The sequence below is a fragment of the Ictalurus punctatus genome, chromosome 26 (assembly GCF_001660625.3).
Source record: "Ictalurus punctatus breed USDA103 chromosome 26, Coco_2.0, whole genome shotgun sequence".
Lineage (NCBI taxonomy): Eukaryota > Metazoa > Chordata > Actinopteri > Siluriformes > Ictaluridae > Ictalurus > Ictalurus punctatus.
Window position 1 is genome coordinate 6,068,973 of NC_030441.2, and position 21,070 is coordinate 6,090,042.

General features: G+C 36.8%; 2 protein-coding genes and 1 long non-coding RNA gene across 3 annotated transcripts; 1 reads left to right on the forward strand and 2 right to left on the reverse strand.

Moving 5' to 3' along the window:
- Positions 1–8,808: 8,808 nt before the first annotated feature.
- On the reverse strand, positions 8,809–10,314 carry LOC108258301 (uncharacterized). The gene is made up of 3 exons (XR_001810638.3): positions 10,225–10,314; positions 10,080–10,138; positions 8,809–9,199 (listed from the first exon to the last, which is right to left on the reverse strand). It is a non-coding gene; the product is annotated as an uncharacterized LOC108258301 (long non-coding RNA).
- A 2,621-nt stretch (positions 10,315–12,935) lies between these two features.
- Positions 12,936–14,299, forward strand: urp2 (urotensin II-related peptide). Its single transcript, XM_017456844.3, has 4 exons — positions 12,936–13,016; positions 13,652–13,692; positions 13,850–14,006; positions 14,174–14,299. Exons 1-4 carry the CDS (start codon positions 12,941–12,943, stop codon positions 14,203–14,205), a joined length of 306 nt encoding a protein of 101 aa, XP_017312333.2. The 5' UTR covers positions 12,936–12,940; the 3' UTR covers positions 14,206–14,299.
- On the reverse strand, positions 14,101–20,950 carry LOC108258302 (chloride intracellular channel protein 5). The gene is made up of 6 exons (XM_017456847.3): positions 19,537–20,950; positions 17,319–17,428; positions 17,056–17,181; positions 16,832–16,938; positions 16,542–16,723; positions 14,101–16,347 (listed from the first exon to the last, which is right to left on the reverse strand). The coding sequence occupies exons 1-6, from the start codon at positions 19,597–19,599 to the stop codon at positions 16,186–16,188; spliced, it is 750 nt and encodes a 249-aa protein (XP_017312336.1). The 5' UTR covers positions 19,600–20,950; the 3' UTR covers positions 14,101–16,185.
- Between the last annotated feature and the right edge of the window lie 120 nt (positions 20,951–21,070).

Consider the following 21,070-nt stretch of genomic DNA (forward strand, 5'->3'; position numbering starts at 1 on the left):
CATGCTTGCATTTAGTCTCACACCACTGGCTTGTGGACAGGGTCAGTCTAAGTCTGGAGAGACTATGGGGTGAGTGTTTTGTTTACCTGTCATGGCCTGCCTGCCTCCGTTCTTCATCATCACTCCCTTGAGACCAACTGTTCTTGCCTTATGCATCATTCCCGTGATAACAGTCTCAGGCTGCCTGCTTGTAATACCAGCATGAATCTCAGGGGGCTTTCAATTAGCTGGCCAAATTGTGTTGTATGCCAAGAATGCTGTGGATTGGAACGAAATAAACATATTTCTTTCTATATTACAGTAAGTAGACTGCAAGAACTTGTTTCTCCAAAGAATAATAAATAGAACATGTATATATAAAAAGCAGTCTGATGAGTCTGATCAATGGGATCTTGCTTTTAAAATTTTGTTTCAAATGTCAATGTTTTATAAGATTATTCTTATGCCTATGCCCTATTTTCGTCTAAAATGGTTGTTTCTTTAAAATAGATAAAGAAACCTCATAAAAAATACTATAGCTGTATTATAAGTTGTTAATTTTAGTTAATATTAAGTACACTTTGACAGTATTTACATTCTGATAGTTATCACTAAAATACCTCACAGAAAAAAGTCTCTGTGATTGTCTGGACAGGGAGACTTCTTTGTATTTCACTTCAGTTCAAGACCATCTCTAGCACTTAAATGGCACACTTATATAGCGCTTTTATCCAAAGCGCTTTACACTGTGTCTCATTCACCCATACACTTACACACCAATGGTAGCAGGAGCTACCACGCAAGGTGCTAGCTTACCATCGGGAGCAACTTGGGGTACAGTAGACACTCCGACATGTGGAGTCACCCAGGCCAGGAATCAAACCGCCAACCCTACGATTAATGGACATCCCACTCTACCAACTGAGCCACAGCCGCCCACAGCAGCCGCACTTAAGTCTCTATGGGTTTTTTTTTTTAGCTTACCATTTATTTGTCCACAATACAGAAATACTTTTACATTGCTGTTCTTGTAGCTGTTAGTGCCTCCCTGTAAAGGGAGGCACTAATTTGATGGAGTAGGAGAGAAACCAATTTATCTTAGATATCGTATGCACTGGCAGAGAAGGCTGTTGAATCTAAATCTTACAATACTGAGGAGTGCAAAACAAAAGAAAGATTTTGTTTGAATAAAAGAAAGTAACAGGATCAAATGAGAAGACTATATTGATGATTATTGTGGCCTTTCATTGCTGGTGCACTGAAAAAATAAGTTTGTTGAATTTGCTTAATTCAAATGCGTACATCGGTTCCATGTGGTTGAATTGAGTTACATTAACATAATTTGTTTTCATACATCCAACATGATTTGATCAAGTGTTCTGAATGGCCTGAATAAAATCAAACTCCGCACTCTCACTTGAGCATCAGACCAAGGTTGCCAGTATTCTGCATCTGCAACATTACCTCTGCGCTATTCTACCACACATTTTAATCATCCATCCATCCATCCATTTTCTGTACCGCTTATCCTACAGGGTCGTGGGGAGCCTGGAGAATATCCCAGGGGACTCGGGGTACAAGGCGTGGGACACCCTTGATAGAGTGCCAACCCATTGCAAGGCACAATCGCGCACACACTCACACACCCTTTCACACACTACAGACAATTTAGAGCTGCTAATCAGCCTACAACGCATGTCTTTGGATTGGGGTGGAAGCCAGAGTACCTGGATGAAACCCACAAAGTACAGGGAGAACATGCAAACTCCGCATACACAGGGTGAAGGCAGGAATCGAACCCCCAACCCTGGAGGTGCCAGACAAACATGCTAATACTATGTGAAAGTTGTTTGAATTAAGTTTAGCATAAGCAATGAAATGACATTTTGATGAGAAACAAAATATTTTTTATATAAACCATACATAATATTTTTTCTTAAATCAAACTGACCACATATTCCTTTTTTTTTTTCTTTCAGTGAGAGACTTAACATTTTGTTTCAGGGGATTTTAGAACTCATGTTTACATTTTTTTTTTTTTTTGCCTCTGACATATAATTAATTTCTCTGTAAATTGTTATCCTATAAAATCATTGATGATGGCTCAGGTGCCACATTAGGTCTTACATACTGAGTTGGTGGCCGCATTTAGATCTTTCGATATGCGGCAAGCCAGGTTTCGACAGATTGCAACCAAAATGTATTATGTGAATTTGGCAGAGCTCTCAATTTAAATGAACAGCATGCAGCATGGCAATGGTGCAAGTGGACACGTAACCTAGAGGCTAGTTTATGCTTTAAGACAGAAGGTGTGCACAGTCTCCACAATGAATATACATTTTATACTCTTTTTGAGCTGTACTTCTATATATGCACAGTGTGGAAAAGCAAGGTTGATGTTGGTTGCTGGTGTTGATCTGGTGCCTAAGGAATTGAAATGTAAATATAGCCAGTATTGCCACTTTTACATGTCAAAACAGAGGGTCTGTATAAGAAGTTCAAAGTGAGGCGAGAGATAGGAAATGTTCTTCTTACACCAGTGAGCCATTGTAGATCATATATAGATCATATCTTGCCTAATTTATAGCCGCATGCCACTACATAGCCTCTCTCTCTTCACCACTGTTGGGTGCTTCAATGACATTGACTAAATGCCCTAAATTAGGAATGTGTTTATCTTTTCTGTCTGCAGATCAATTATGTACTATTTAATTTTTGTTATATTGTAGTTTCTATTTTTAGTATAGGGTTAATTCAGGTTTATGGGTCTGTGTAGAAAGGACTGAAGTTGTGCTGCTAGCAGCAAGGGAACGTTTTTGACTGAATCTTTTCGAACAAGTCTTTGACAGTCAGGAGAATCAATGCACAGATTTGCACAGCTGGACAAACGAATCATTTAGACTGGTAGAGTCAAGTTTGCTCCAAAGTGTCATTTGAAAAATATCTGTAATGTCTGTGCTTCATATTTACACACACTGCAGATACTCTACCCTTCAGTCTAATCACTGCCAGTTTTATTTTCTGAAGCTAAATTTTTCTTTTTTATTTCTTTATGCCTGGTGTTTCCATTTTGTTTACCCATTTGTTTCTGGAAATAGGTTTAACGGTACTCTGTGATTGTAAGGTCACTGAAGGAGAACACACTTTTCTTAAAATGTCTGCTATAAATCACTGTGAGGACTGTCATCTAAATAGATCCCCGAGTTTATTCATTAAGAGAAATGAAAGCAAGACAGACAATATAATTGTCTGGCCAAGACTGAGATTATAACAAATGTTAAATGAAGCCTTGGAATGTGAAGGTTTCCTCTATGAAATGAAGTACAGCTTTGGAGCAGTGTATTTAGGTTATTTGAAACTCTAGCCTAAATTCATTTTGGGGGTATTTAACAACTTTAATAAGAAGATCCTGAGGGTGCAACATTGTGAGAGCATATGAAACAAGAAGGGGAGGTAACTGGAGTTGGATAATCTGTGCGATATTAATGTTGAGGTGAGGTCTTTGTCTCCTCTGTAGATAGGAGAGAGGTACATGAATTCTCAGGGCACTAATACGGCAGCGCTCCAACAGACTTGCGTATTACCTCAAGTGAAAGAAATGCAGTAGACTATATTAAACCAAAATCAATTCTTATAATTTACTTATCATTAAAATCTTTCGAGGACCTAAAGCTTGAAAATGTTGCAGAGTTTCTTTCCCCACCATTGTATAATTTTAAAACCATAGAAGAACTTATTAAAATGATTTCACTGGATTCATCACAGGATGTTTTGGATTGTGTAGGATTGTGACTAATTGTAGCTTTGAGGTTAATGGATCTGATTGCAATTGCTAAAAGATCATTGAGGAGCTAAATTACTTTTGTTGATCTTATTCTACCCACTCTATTTTTACTGAGTTCGGACCACTTCATCATTAGGATAATGTTGTCACTGTGTTAAAAAGACCTTCAAGTGCTTTAATGCCTTTGCACTTCAGCCTGTGTCCCCATTACATATATTCCTGCACCAGAAAGACATCAATCAAAATATTGTGTAATTGGTGGCATTAGTGTTCCACCTACCCCATCTGTCATAGCTGTACTAGACTTCCATGTAGCTTTGACAACTGAGATAACAAACAGAGACACGTAGGGGTAATAGTAGGATCCGCGGATGAGAAACAAGAAAAAATGTAAATTGATCCCATTCTGAATCGTCTTTCTGCTACATTTGACTATTGTTAAGCAGAGCACTAGTGTACATTTTTACAGTAATCCCCTGAGATAGAGAAGTTCTATAATTACAGAAGAAGTATATCAGTGGTTATGGTTTTTAATATGTTTGAAACTTAAAGCAGAAAATTCTATCTAATGCTTAAAAAGCTTTAAGGGGCGGCTGTGTCTCAGGTGGTAGAGCGGGTTGTCCACTAATCGTAGGGTTGGAGGTTTGTTTCCCGGCCCACATGACTCCACACTGAACACAACGTTGCTCCCAATGGCAAGTTAGCACCTTGCATGGCAGCTCTGCAACTATTGGTGTGTGAATGGGTGAATGAGAACTAGTGAAATGAAATTAAATGAAAACTAATAATATAACAAATGCCACTAAGGTTCAAAAAGTGCTATATAAGTGCAGACCATTTACCATTAACATGAAGAATAGAAATTTATATATTGAATTATATATATATATATATATATATATATATATATATATATATATATATATATATATATATATATATATCCATTAACATGAAGAATAGAAATTTATATATTGAATTATATATATATATATATATATATATATATATATATATATATATATATATATATATATATATATATATATATATATATATATAATCCATTGTGCTTTACATAAAATATTGAATTAACCCCATACATATACATAAGGATAGAATACATAAAAAAGTAAAAGAGTAAAGTTTAATTGTTAAAAATATAACAAAACACAAGAATCACAGTGATGATAAATTAAACATAGTTCAACAAATAAAAAAATAACAACATAATAAAGCAATCCGCACTTAGTAAAACCATCTACACGTGTTAACTGAAAACTCAGAAGATTTATCACGATCACTTTAAATACAATTTGATCATTTAAATACAATTTTTAAATACAGTAGAGCCTGTGATCCTATGTCCTCAATTTTGAAAAAGACATTTACTAAGTGTTCAAGATGGATTTTACCATTCCAAAAAATCATCAAGAAATGGCAGAGCTAAACTATTGAGACTTTTATGTGTCATTAGTAAATCAGAATTTTTTTTTTTAATAAAAATGAATAGGCAACAAGCGTAAACTGAATTAAATGTATGCAACGTGTTCAGACTTTCTTCCCACGGTAAAAATTCAATTCAATTCACTTTGATTTTGACAGAATCTTAGTTGAGTAAATCAGCCTGGGCTGGGCCGATGCGTCGGGTGGGGGAGGAGTGCATTGATTCAACTGTCAGTGAAAATGACCCAGCCACTAACCCAGCAGTTGGGTTACAAAAACTACCCAAGAAAATAACCCAATTAAATGACCCAAAAGGGTCAACCTAGTGTTTGGGTAGAAAAAGTAACCCAGGTTTTTTTTTAGAGAGTAGCAGCAGCATTTTGAACCTACTGAAGGCGTGAGATTGAGTAACTTCAATATAAAGTGCATTGCAATTGTCAAGTCTCAGTGAAATTAAAGCATACAACACAGTCTCCAAATCATTAAAAGTTAAAATGTCCATTCCAAAACCGGACACCTGGTGTCCCTGAGCATCCAGAGCCTATCCTGTGAACACTGAGCACGAGGCAGGAACACACCCCGGATGGGACTCCAGTTCATCGCAGAATTGAGTAAATCACACATCATTGTTGGTGCTGGATATTGAAATAGCTAAATAAAATAATAACAGAATATTGTTGCATCCAAAAAAAAGTTTCTTAGATATACTTACTAATAAAATAATTTTTTACAAAGTCCAGTTAGACACTGCTACTTGTTTTACTTTTACTTTTTTCTTTCTCTTTGCCAAATGTGCAATATTATGTACACAACAACAACAATAATAATAATAATAATAATAATAATAATAATAATAATAATAATAATAATAATAATAACAACAACAACAACAACAACAACAATAATAATAATAATAATAATAATAATAATAATAATAATAATAATAATAATAATAATTTTACAATGGATCATAACCTGAAAAGTGCACTGATAAATGAAACCAATTAGAAATGATTAAAAATTAATTGACAACAAAAACATTATCAAAAATAATTAACAACAAACAAATAGAAAAATTGAAAAGACACGCATGGGTGTCATGAGTGGACAGGCCCTGACGCAGAATTTGCTTCATATTGAAAGAAAGTGGTTAATAACTGATTTATAACAGGTTGTGGTTAGGAGAAGAGGAAGCCCACCATCTAATGGGTCAAGTGTAAAAGCCCAGTGGAGTCTTTTTCTTTTTCCTCTTTTACAGTGACCTACTTAGAATTTGATTGAATGTCCACACTGCCTGGTCCACACTTTCTCACTATCTCTCTTCATCTCTGTGCACATGTTGGCATTGAATGTATAATTCATACCTGCTAATGGGCCCACTGTTATAGAACCAGAGCTCCAGGCATCAGATCTCACCTCTGTCACCTGACACCACGCCATGTGCAGTAATATATACTTTAATTATGGATCCAGTAGAACTAGGGAAGAGTCTGATGTCCTGTGACTTTGGGAGCATGTCAGTAGTCTGTGATGAAAAGGTTTTGTCAGCTTGGTGTGTTTATGCATCTATGAACAAATGTCAATCATTCTGATTGAGACTGTCTGAAAGTTAGGAGAGAATAAAGAGAGAGATGCGTGGGAAAGGACAAAATGGTATTTGTGTGCATGCATTCTTCTCTCTCAATAAAATCATCCAGTATTACAATAATAAAAGTCAAAGCGCAAACGTATCAGGTCCTTTGGAAGGAAGAACAAAAGTAAAAGAGGACAAAATCTGAGGTACTCTCTTTTTTCTCTAACTCTCCTTTTCTGCCTGTTTTCTTTTTAAAAGCTTATTAAATATTTAGCAAGCTAAGGAATCCAGTCCGAGTGCGATAATGATTGATGGCTCGACGGGAGTGCAGCAGTTAGCACTAAAAAACATGAGATCAAGTTACAGTCCTTATCGATGTCACACCCATTAGAGTCTGCTAATAGTAACCAATCACTTGTACTGTCCTCCTTGATTTCCTTCAGGACCCATTCACACTTTTATCCCTCTGCTCTGTTCTCTCCTCTTCTTTCATCCCTTTATTTCTACTCCTCCTTGAGGCTTTCTCATCAGACTCAGTTGCTGCTTGGCTGATCTGCCATATTTTGATCAGAGCTGAAAGACAAATGGCTGTCATGGTGCTGTCATTTGATAGTTGCTCAGATTAAATTGCTTTAAAATGGAACGTGTTACTGTATTATATAGAACACTTGAACATGTCATGAAACTGTTATGACGAGGTGTAATAGGTACATATAGTGGAACACCATGACATATAGTGGAATGAAAATAACTACATTTATTAGTGTCTGACAAAACAGTGTTTTAATTAGATTCTATCGATACGCTACCTCAATTGTTTCTCAAATGTGCAGGCAATATGCGATTATGTAAAGTTTCAGTATAGTATACTGCTACAATTTAAACAAAAAGATATCGCCAAAGAGAAAATAATCACAATAAATATCTCTGTGTGAAGCGTTCTCTCACGCTGACTTCTTCACCCTGCATGAAATATGCCTGTATAACCCACCAAGCTATATGCAGATTTGCCAGATTGAGCAAAACAGTCATTTCTGATTGGGAGTTTATTAACAATGCTTTTGTAATGGATGATCCGGGGCCACAGTAATGTTCATAATAATATTCAGTCATATTTAAAGGAGTCTCTTCGGGTTTTATTAGATTTGTAATGAACTAACTGACATTTTCACAGTAACCCAGTTTTCTCACAGGCTTGTAAACACTATAAACTGACTAAACATTGTCAGATAAGTGTGCCCTGCTTGGGTCTCGTAATCTTGCTCTGGAAGTTGAAAAGGGAGCTATGCCGTTTGTTTTGTGAGTGCCCATGCCCTGACAGCTTGGGTGGCCAGCGTGCTCCTGTGGTTAGAGGTTTCAGACGTTTCCAAACCCATGCTGAACCACACTGGCCTCTGGTGAGCCACAGTGTCCTCGAGGTGTAGAGTGACAACACACAGGCTGTCCTCAGCACCCAGTGGTGGAGGAGAGAACAAACACACACACACACACACACACACACACACACACACACACACACACACACACACACACACACACACACACAAATCTAGACGCTAAACTATTCAAGGAGCAAAGGGATTTGTTTGAAATAGATATATAGAATATAGGTGACCAAAACTGATTTTTCATTACTTGTAAACTGAACATATCTTTATAATACTCTCTCTCTCTCTCTCTCTCTCTCTCTCTCTCTCTCTCTCTCTCGTACCTACAGACACATGCACACCCTCAATCACACACTCCTTGGGTCATGCCCTTACTGTGTTGCATGGCTTTGGTTTCATCCTCACAAGTGGTAATTGATTCTGCTGTAGGTTGTGCTGGTGGTAAGTGGGGGTGGGCTCTCCAGTTTCACTGAAAACAAATCGCTCTTTTCTGGGCTCTGACCTTCTCCTCCCCTGCTCTGTCCATCACTTTTCCATCTTTTCTTTATTTTTTGTTTCGCCCCACACTGGCAGTTAACAGACAAACATCAAACCTGAATTTGACAGAGGTATGATGTAACATAAATGAGCTTCTTGAAATTGTATTGAGCAATGTACGGTTAATTTTTAAAAAATAATAAAAAAATTCAAAACAGAATCAGAAATTACATCCAAAATGTAAATCACACATTAAATGTATTGATCGACTTAACTGTGTAACAAAATAACACATCAGAAAGGTTATTTATTTTAATATGAAAACAGAAATCTCTATACAGGCAGCTTCAAACCCGCTCCTCTTGTGTGCAAGATGTAATACATTACTTATTGTATCATCTAGGTTTCTCTAACATCCATCTTTGCAGCAATATCAGCAGTTCCTGTTCTCACATGATCACATAATCTTGTTTGTGGGTTTTCTGGCAGGGACATAAGGTGCTCACTACAACACTTCTAGGTGGCTGTGTAGCGCCTGTAGAACTGTTTCCCCTGGAAAGAAAGCATGCTTTTCAGATTAAATCTACAGTATTATAGCGCCATCTACCATCGGGTCTATTTACTGCAAGTTTAATTAAGTAAAACCCAATATTACACCTGCCATTAAGGACATTTTTTAAAAGCATATTTAAAAAGAATGTCATAAAAGATGAGGTTAAACAGAAAATATTAAGTATTAGTTTAACTGTAGTTTCTAAAGAATGTGCTTTAAGATAAACAACTGAATAATACCATTTCAAAATCTTTGCTTAGAGATGGCTGTTCTAGAGTTGTCTAGAGTTTCCCTTTGGCCATATGACCCCTGAGTCTGATGCAGAATCCAGCTGCCCAACTTGTTTCCAATCACCTCTGGCTTACTCTAGATTCTTGCCTATAAAACTAAAAATGGACCCTCACCTAGCTGAAAAAAATGGTCGAACCCTGATCTGCAGCACGTTTCACTGAATGATTGAGAATGGCTCAACTTGACCCCATCCCGCAAGACACAAGGAAGACATCATGGCATCAAGGCATCATGGCATTTCTCTGTCAAGGTGTTGGAACGAACTACCCCTGGCTGTCAGAACAGCTGAGTCACTGGCTGTCTTCCAACAAAAACTGAAGATCTACCTCTTCACCAAATGAGTATTAAGTTAATAATAATAATAATAATAATAATAATGATAATAATAATAATAATAAAAACTTTGCACTGAAAACATAGAGGTTTGCAAAGAAAACCTTTTAATTCCCCATCATCAAACCATTACGACTTAAGAAAATGTAAATGTCCTGCACCCAGACATGTACATAATTGCTTTCCCTGTGCTGTTCCATGTTAATGTAAAAATAGTAATGTTAAAAAATTACATATCAACAAATATCACCTCACCTTCTTCACCCGCATGGTTCATCCTTTTTTCTTCTTCTTCTTCTTTTTTCTGTCTCTTTCTGTCACCACAAGTTAACAGAGACATTTTAAAAGCATTTTTATGTAAATTTATGGCAAATTTATGGCCTTTTAACTTTAGCAGTACCTCACTTAGTGAGTGTTCCTCGTCTAGAATAGCTTTTTGCAGAAAGGAGGAAAGAAAGCACACAGGCAAAGCTTCAGGATTTTATATTCCCACTGATCTAAATATAGGACCAAGGAACTGTATAAAGAACAAGAATGAGTTATACAATACCCATGTAAGTACTGGCACAAAAACATGCAAACAGATACACACATCTCAAAGAATGAGTCAGTATTCAAATATACATGAGTGATGAATTACTAAATACTTGCAGGTTAAGTGGTGCCTTCCCAGCAACTGGCTTTCTAAACCTCCATTCATCCAGTGCTGTGCTTCTGTCTCCACTGTCGTCTGCTTAGCCCAGATTCCGCATCCCTCTCTCCTGACATCAGAGAACCAGACAAATAGAGACTGGAATTTCTGGTACCATTAACCTCAACATGAAAAAAAAAAAAAAAAACTGCAATCGCTTTCTCACCCAAATCTATCAATTTCAGATTATGAAAACAATCTTTTTGATTACATTTGCACTGTTTGGTCATCACATCAATCCACTGTCCCTTAAATATCTTGTAGTAACGTATTTGTCTCACAAAACCCAAATACACAAGCTTATCATTTATATATATGTATATCTGTCTGTCTACAGATATACATCAAAATGTATTTATAAAAACATTTATAAATCCAGAATGCTATAGCATGCACTTTATGCTACTCTGTGCTGTTGCATTCTGGATTTATAAATGTTTTTGCATAGATGCATGAATCAAATAATTTGACATTTCCCATTGTCTATGTGGAGGAGGACAGTGGCCAGGAGACCTGCTGTATAAGCAGTGATAGGGCATTTCCTAATGTGTTTGCACAGGGGCCAAAGGAGAAAGAGGCTCTGACGCAGAAGGGCCCATTGCCCGCTGCCTTCTTTACAATGGAAGGCCCCAACACCAAACACAGTCCTAAATGTCACAAAGACGCCAATCCATGATAAGGAGGAGGATTTTTCCAGATTGGCCATTGCCAAGGCAGGTCTCTACCCTACACCCAAATCTTACTTGATTTAAAAGGCATGACAGCACCTGCATGATGGTAGAGAAAGTGAAGCGCAACGTTGCAGCAACAGCGCGTAATAGACATCACACACTCGACAAGCCTTCTCATTGTAGGGGCGCATTAGTGTAACAAGTGTGTGAATAGCACTGAGAGATGATATACATCATCTATTAAAAACAAGGCTCAATTCAACTCTGTACTGAACAGTTATTTTTGCTTGTAAAAGCCTGAAAAGCTAGATCTGCAATTGTATCGCTTTCCAGACAAAACCAAGATGCAGAAAGGACGCATGCTGAAATTAATGTCAATAGTAGCACTGTTGATTTTAACTCCAGCTCTGGATGCTGCACCAATAACCTCCGAAGTTCCAGACCTTCAACAGGCATCATTAAAAGGTAAAGGCTCTGATTATAGTCAAATCATTTCTTCTTGGAATAATCTTTCTGTTGTGCATAAGGAAATGGAATTATAAGCAGTATTTCAGCAACTGATATTGTGAATGTAATCAAACAGGCTTTATGTCTCATGCTGACTAGCCGGTGATCCCATTCTCTGTGATAATACTTCTGTGACTGTAGGTGCAGAAAGTAGATTGTTAGCACAATTTGATTAATAATTGGGGTGTATTATATAATAGAGTAAATGACAGTAGTGAATGATTTGTGAAAACTCTCTACATCAATAATAAACAACGTGGAAGAATGGAAAATTATTTGCGTGAACACAATAAGTGATTCTTTATTGTAGAACAAAACATTATTCTCATTAATAAAATATTTTCAATGCTTTAATATTGCTCAATATACAACATTGTTCATTACCGCTTCCCAATTAAGGGACTATTACTAATATAATTTTCAGTAAAAACGGATCTCTCTATATTGCGCAGTCTTGATCTTAAGCTTGCATGTGACATCATTTCTATACAGTCAATTCCCTAGCAACTTCCAGACATTCCCAAAACCATTGTTAACAACTTTGTAGATGTGTTTTATGATGTGTTATTTAACTCTCTCTCCTAGTATGAAAGAGAAAAGACATTTCCTGTTGAAGCTGTTCATTTTTGCATGCTTCAGTTTCCCACTTATGGGTGCCTGATACTATATTTATTTTTTTTACATAGAAATATAAAAAGGAGTACATGTTGGAGCAGAATACAGTGAATATAAAGATGCATAGTAGTATATAGCCACTGATATCGCTAGTACTCATGTTTAATATCCTATTTTAATCCAAAGGTGACAAGAAACCTTGGACGAGTGGCCCAGAGATCCATGATATGACTACGTATTTTGACAGACAGGACATGACAGTGCCTGTAAGACCTTCAGGTAGCTTAGGCAAAGCCACAAGCAGTCCACATTATCTGGACAAAATATTGGCAGCAACTAACAGTCAAGGCAAAACATTGAAGATTGCTCCAGTTCCGGTTGATTCTGTTGGAATAGAAAACATAGTAGCACCAACCATCACGCTGGATAGTGAGCTTAACCTAGGCTCTGTAATGGATGACCCTGAAATAGAGGAGCATGCGCCAATGGAAGAGGGCAGTGTTCACAAACCCCTGAAGCTAATACCACTGACTGTTAATTCAAATAAACAAAGCAAGACTTTGTTAGAGACCAAAAGTGCAAAGATAAATTCAGCCAGCAGTACACCAGACCAACGAGAGACGATTCTACATATGCTGAGTGCTCTTGAGGAGCTTCATAGGTCACTGAACAATACATTGAACAGCCGTCTCACCATCATAAAAAGAGGTAGGAGAAGGGAGAAGCTTTTACCATAGTTGCTCATTTCTTGCTGCAAACTATTATTGTTGTGAATGATATTTACTCATGCTGAGATAAACATTATAATACTGAGAACAATATTGTCATAATAAATTAACATTAAAATTGTATTATATGATTGTTTCCAGTAAAATATCCCCTTAAAAAAAAAAAGTACTAAACTGTACTTTTCCTTATCTCTGGCGCAATACCCACAAGTGTACATCTTTTGTAACTTTATTGTGTATCTTTTATCTAGGAAGGCATGTGCAGTCTACCTTAAAGCCGTACTCTAAAAGCTAATTAAAGATAACTGATTAAATCTTTTTTTATTTTATTATTTTTTTGGAAGTATTCACATTTTCTGGTGATACGAACAGTATAAAAGACATACACTTGAGGGTACCACCCAAACGACATAGAAAGGTACAGAATAGTATTCTTGATTTCTTACAGTGCAGTCGATTTATATTCCTCACTCTAATAAGTACTGTACATGTCTTTCCTATCGGTTTCACTGCATTTCCACTGAACAAAATGAGTAACTGAAGAGTAAAGCAGGAGTTTAAATGGTACTGGCAATGTATAAAACAGTATGTTTCTGTGTTTTGATCTGTTTTAAGGTAATAGCAACAGTCGCAATTCAGGAAAAAAGAATAAAATGGTAGGTTTATAACTGCTTACTATACAAGTAAACAGGTGCATTCGTTGTAAAAATAATAATAATAATAATAATGAACTAATCTAATAAACAGTTCCATATTGAAATTTCTCCACTGTTGCTAATCAGTCATTCTGGCATATTTTTGCCATGGTTGTAGCTCACAGAAGGTAACGTGAAATCAACAACAGTGTCATCTGTGGTCAGCAAAGGTGCTTCACCAAGGGCTAGCACTGACCAAGTGGATCCCAAACTCCTGAATGGAAAGGCATTCAAAAAGTCTTTGCCATCAACTCCCAAGAAAACTAACAAGAGAGGTGAGATGAAATGAAACAGTAAAACCAATTTAAAAGTATCTTAGATGTATAGCTAATTTGTTGTTAAAGCAAGAATACACTATAGAAATGTATATATTAAAAAAAGCTAACATTTATTAACTGCTGCTTTTGTTTGTGTTTTTTTTTTTTTTTTTTTTTTTTTACAGTTTGCTTCTGGAAATACTGCTCTCAGAATTAAGCATATCTCACACTTCAATATCACGTTCTAACATGACCCCATGCTCATCAGCAAGCAAATCTACAGTCGCGTCTAATTGATGCGTCAACAACATACTTAACATGACATTAACATGACCTCAGTGACCTCTTGTGACGTGTGTAGCCTCATTGCACGAAATCCTGTTAACCCCCCTTCTACAAGTAGGAAAATTTTACAAGCATGCAAAAAAAAAAAAAAAAAGGTCCTAATAATAAACAGAATTTTATTTTTGTACCTCCCGTTCTTGGTGATTATTGTGAAATATTGCAATTTGAAAAGACATGGAATAATGAATTTGTAAAGACTTCAACGAAGTTCAACGAAGTTCAACGAGCTCAGGTACAAATGTAATGTGCTCTTCAGTGGAACTGCTTTTCTTCCCCATCAGCCCTTTCACATTATCTGAATGTTTGCTCAAGCTCCAGCCAAAATTCTCTAGGTGAGGGTCTCTCCGGTGACAAAGTATATTTAGTAACCAATAAACACAAGCTGTTGATATTATTGCTTTAAAAGTTATTTGATTGTTCTGAGGGCTGCTAGCAGTGTAACCACGACAACCGGTTAACAAGTCTGTCCAAGTCAGTGGACTACAAGTGGAAGAGAGATGAGAGATTGGACCCAACACATCTGCCAGCCTTTCTTCTCTTTGTCCTTTCTCCCAATCCCTTTTTAAACCGGTCTTTTTTTTTTTTTTTACAAGCTTCAGAAACTTAAGTGACTGTGACTATAAATAAATCACAAGCTAAGCTAGTACTCTTGCGTTAGGAACGCGTCGAAGTAACAAAAAAGATTACAAAACTGTCTTTAGTTCTTTTAAACGAAGTTTCAGTTTTAAAGCACCATGACACGTTCTCTGGGATTACTCAAATAGAATTACTTCAATACATGTTAGTGATATACAGTATAGTGCACATTTAAAAAAAATAAAATAAAATAAAACAAACAAACTAACAAACAAAATGAATAAGAAGAAGTTGAAGAAGAAGAAATAAATAACAATAATGAATAATCAAGAAGGAGGAGGAAAAAAGAAGGCACCTTTTTCCTCACCGATTAAATAAACATAATATAGAACAATGAATTAATATAGATTAATACAGCATTACTTCTTTTTATGTTATAATAAATCTTTATATTAATTATAACTCATTGTTATATATGGTAAAATGTCTCAGACTTTAGGAATCACATAAAATTATTAGTTCTAGTTTCTGGGGGGAAAACTCAGCAGAAAACTAATGGATATAACAAGGCAAATATACAAAGGATAAACTAAAAAAAAATTACCTTATACACATATCAAGCCCATGACATCATCATTTAAAAGATATAAAATGTATAATATGATTATAGATAAAGCTTAACTATTCAGGATATGAAAAGAAGTGTTCGTTCTCTCTCTCTCTCTCTCTCTCTCTCTCTCTCACACACACACACACACACACACACTCCCTCTCTCTCTTTCTCTCCCTTTCACACACACATCTCTCTCTCACACTGTTTCTTACTCTCTCTCTCTCTCTCTCTCACACACACACACACACACACACTTTTTTACTCTCTCTCTCTCTCTCTCACACACACACACACAAACAAACACAAACATTCTCTCACTCTCTCTTACACACACACACTCACTCTCTCACCTCTCTCACACACTCTTTCAATCTCTTACTTTTTCTCCCATTCCCACACACTCCCTCTCTCCTCTTTCAATCTCTCTCATGCTCTCACACAATCTCTCTCTCTATCTTTCTCTCTCACACACTCCTTCTCCTCTCTCAATCTCTCTCACTCCGTTTCCCTCACTCACACACACACTCCCTCTCTCCTCTCTCAGTCCCTCACACAATCTCTCTCATCTCTCACTGTCTCTCTCACTGTCTCTCTCTCTCTCTGTCTGTTTGTAGTCTAAACATACCCCCACACATCTCTGTATATTTTCATCAAGCACCAAACTTATATTAACTTTCTGACAACATCCAAATAGGCAAACTCGATCTCTCGTTCTGCAGGACAGGTGCTGGTAAACTCTTCTTTCTGGTAGGCAGAGTTCAGGTATCGCCAAATCCCTTTCATGTCAGCTGGAATCTCAAAACTTCTATACTTCTTTGCAACAATCTGAGCCAAAATATAATAATGCAATCACTGTGTGGCATCATAAGTTCATTAAAACATCTTAAATGACTCATCAGCTAGTTAACAGATAGGGATCAAATGAATTACCTAAATGTTAAAGGTTGATTCAGGCTCTCATCTAAATTGATTGACATGTTTGCATACATATTGTAGTCACAGCAAATAAGACACAATACCCTGATGATGTGTAGTTTGGGAAGCAGGTTGCAGTCAGCAAGAGTTAGGTCTGGTCCATCCAGGAAATTGCGTGTAGATGGTCCTGTGTCATCAGGGTTGTTGGCATCAATCTCCTCTGGCAATGGAGAGAGCAAGTAGTCATCCAATTTCTTCAGGGACTTCAACAGAGCTTTCTCCAATCCTAAAGAATGCACATAATAATAATAATAATAATAATAATAATAATAATAATAATAATAATAATAAAGTCCACTAAAACCAATTAAAAAAAAAAAAAAGAATTATTCACCATCATTTGCATATTTGCGAGAGTTCTTGATATAGGCAGAAAACTTTGCAAATACATCTATTCCTGCGATGTTTGACTCTGGGTGTTTAACAGCCAACTTGGGATACCTTTAGAAGCATTGATATGTGGTGAATGACAAACAGTAAACAAGAACACCAATTCTAGCACAAATTGCACTCTAAACAATTCTGGTCGGACAGATGAAAAACTATTGGGTCCTGTACCTTGGTGGTGTAAGCCTTTCCTCAAGAAATTCCTCAATCTTGTTAACATCCACCAACACTTCACCATTAAAGGTCATAAAAGGTGGGTTGGTTCCTGGTGCAAGGTTTTGCAAATCAGCTGGTTTCCTATAAGATACAAATCAAATGCCAATAAGAATAACAAGAGCATGATACAGCTCATCACCCAACATGAAATCTTCTTGTATTCTTAAAACACAATGTTCCATGTAACTGTATAGAAATGATGTAAAATAAGTTTCTACTTCTTGAGGTCCACAGTTGTGACATTAAAGATGACCCCCTTTAGCCAAAGGATCATGAAGAGTCTCTGGGAGAACGGACAGTTGCCAATGCTTTCCCCATCAATTCCTGCCTGCAAAACAATCCAGTACATGTCATACTCACTGCAAAGAAAGAACAAATGAAAGAAAGAAAAAGGAAGGAAAGAACGCACTCCTCTGTGATAATGATACCTGAGTAATTCTGAGATTTAGGTTAATGAGATTTCAAGACGTACACATACACTACAGTCCCCCTTGAAACTATTGGAATGGGAAGTCAATTCAGTTGTTTGTGCTGTACACCAAAGTCATTTGAGTTTGAGATCAAAAGATTGTTATGAGACAAGAGTTTAGGATTTCAGTTTTTGTTTCCTGGTATTTACATCTAGATGTGTTAGACAACATAAAACATAGAACCTTTTGTATCAGACCACCCCACTTTTAGGTGAGAAAAAGTATAGGAACAGATAAGTCTTGAAGTAAATAACACTTAGTATTTGATTGCATATTCCTTGCTTGCAATAACTGCATCTAAACTTCATCAAGCCACTGACATCACCAAACTGTTGGTTTCTTCTTTTGTGATGCTTTTCTAGGCATTTACCACAGCCTTTTTCAGTAGATCCTTTTTTTCATCACTTTGGAAGATGGTACCAGAACTTTTGTGGATCACTCTGTGAATTCCAATTTGTCCTTCTGATTCTTACTGCTGAAGAGTGGTTTGCATCTAGTGGTATGGTCTCTACATTTCTGCTCTTGAAGTCTTCTTCAAACGGTGGATTGTGCTACCTTCACTCCTGCCCTGTGGAGCTTGCTGGGAATGTCACTGCCTGTTGTTTTTGGGTTTTTCTTCGCAGCTTTCACAATATTTCTGTCATCAGTTGTTGTTTTTCTTGGCCAACTCATTTGGTGTCTGTTGCTCAGTACACCAGTGGTTTCTTTCTTTTTCAGAACATTCCAAATTTTTGTATTCGCTATGCTGTGCAATGCTTCTGATTTATTTCCCCTCTTTTCTCAGCTTCACAATGGCTTGCTTTTCTCCCATAGACAGTTCTCTAATCTTCATGTTGGCTTAACTTTTTTAACACCAAATGCAGTCTTCACAGGTGAAACTGAAGGCTAAAACCAAGAGCAGATGTTCAGAGCTATTTATTGTTTAAACAATCAATCTAACAGAACACACCAAGAAGCACCTGTCAGTCACAATACTTTTGCTTGTCTACAAATTGGGTGGTCTTTTACAAAATGTCCTATGTTTTATGTTGTTTAACATATCTACATATAAATACCAGGAAATAAAAGCTGAAACTCTCTTCTCATATTCATCTTTTGATCTCAAACCCAAATGTCTTTAGTCTACAGTAAAAACAAATTAATTGGCCTTGCCGTTCCAGTAGTTTGGCGGGGACTCTACACAGCCAAAAGTATGTGGACACCTGACCATCACATCACCATGTGCTTTCTGAACATCCCACTCTAGATCTTGGCTCCCTTTTACTGTTATAATAACCTCCACTCTTCTGGAAAGGCTTTCCACTAGATTTTGGAGTGTGGTTGTGGAGATTTGTGTTCATTCAGCCACAAGAGCATTAGTGAGTCAGGCACTGATTTTGGGTGAGGAGGCCTTGTATGCAGTCGGTGTTCCAGTTCATCCCAAAGATGTTCAGTGGGGTTCAGGTCAGGGGTCTGTACTGGACATTCGAGTTCCACACCAACTTTGGCAAACCATGTCTTCGTGGACCTCGCTTTGTGCACAGGGGCATTGACATACTGGAACAGGTTTGGTTCTTTTAGTTCCAGTGAAGGGAAATTATAAAGCTACAGTATCCAAATACATTTATGTCCTTCCAACTTTGTGGCAACAGTTTGGCGAAAACCACATATGGTTGGTTTGAAAGCCACACCTGATGGTCAGGTTCCCACAAACCTTTGGCCATATAGTGTAGATTGTGTATTTTCAGTAGCCCCTCTCTCTCTCTCTCTCTCTCTCTCTCTCTCTCTCTCTCTCTCTCTCTCTCTCTCTCTCTCTCTCTCTCTCTCTTAAAAATAATAATATGAGCAAACAGCTTAATCAATATCAAAGTGTGTCTAATTGTAGTGTGAGACATCCAGAAAAGTCAATTAGTAAAGTCAATTAAAATCTATTGTATTCATCTATTAATTATGAACTATATGAAAATTGGTTTTAAGTATTTCTTACCTTCACAAACAGCTCAATACTGGGGAATCCAAAGTTTTTAACTGCTATATCAAACCAAGCCATTCTAGATAGTCACAAAAAGGTTTGGAAAAGTAGCAGTGTAAAGCAGCTCCTTTCTCGCTTCTGACCTTTACATTACAGATGCAGGATCTGATTTTTTTGCGGGTAAAACCTTAATCCCAAAATATACATTATTATTATTTAGAAATGTATTGAAATGATTGCCTGTCCTGAAAGGCTAATGTTCTAAAAGAACCCAAGGTGGACTAAGATATGCCAGTATGAGACCACTAGAAGTCTTGATAAAAACACTCGTTCTTTGTTGTAGAACACTGCATCAATAAATGGTCTGTTTATGTGAGCCAGTCTTATGAATTCTTTCCAGTTGCGTTGTGTAGCTCTTTGTTCTGAAATGGACAGGCACGCAAAATCCAAGCGTCAACAACTTTCAAACATGTATTTTCGTATTTTTTGATGAAAGGGACATGAAACGACATCTGCTGTATCTGGAGAAACAATTCAGGCTCATTCCAAAAGGTGCATATGTAAACAAATGATTTAGGTAATATTTAAGCGTGTACTATGTGCAGATTTTTTTTTTCTTCTGATGATGCCGTAAAACACTTTGTTGTACCATAACTTTACTATAATACTACTATCAAATCCACTTTAAAACCCTGTAAATTTAGAACCTCGCAAAGTATTTTTGCAGTAATACGAACACTGAAGTATTCTGGGGGAGTTATATTGTGAGTGTACATCTAATAGACATTGGGTACTGTTTCATAAGTGATTGTGTTTTTTCTTCATACATACAATGCACCTTCCATTTGAAATTGCGCACACAGCAGCAGTTAGCTACGGTAACACAGATGTCTGTAGAAATTACGCATGAAGCTATTAATACATGAATACTTTTAAAATAGACATTTTTTTTCTTTCTTGTGCAAAACTCTGTTAGGTTTCATAAATCTGCCATGTGTGCATGGTAAACAAGTGTGCACAGCTTAAAAACTGTATAAGGTGTTAAAAGAAAAGTTTTCTAACATAATATAGAGTAGAATAGAGCAGAGGTTCCCAAACTTTTCCAGGGCAAGGCCCCCCAAATGGCATTAACATTTGACTGAGGCCCCCCTTTTGCAAGATGTCTTTAAAACACATTAAAAATACTGACTTCTGAATATATCCCCTCTTTTTCTTTTCTTTTTTTTATTATTAATAATTACATCTTACATCTTTACATTACATTACATTAGGAATTGATTTTGTGTGTGTGTGTGTGTGTGTGTGTGTGTGTGTGTGTGTGTGTGTGTGTGTGTGTGTGTGTGTGGTTGTCTGAGAGTGAGAAAGAGAAAACATACTAGTGGGAGGGATGGGCACACCAAATTGTTGAGGCCCCCAGGCGCCCCCTGGTGGCCCACACTTTGAAAACCACTGGAATAGAGTATAATTGTAAAGAACCAATCCAAACTCTCTAAACAAAAGGGTGTATCCGCTGCTGTAAAAATATTTTCGTAAAATTCTTATTACGGAT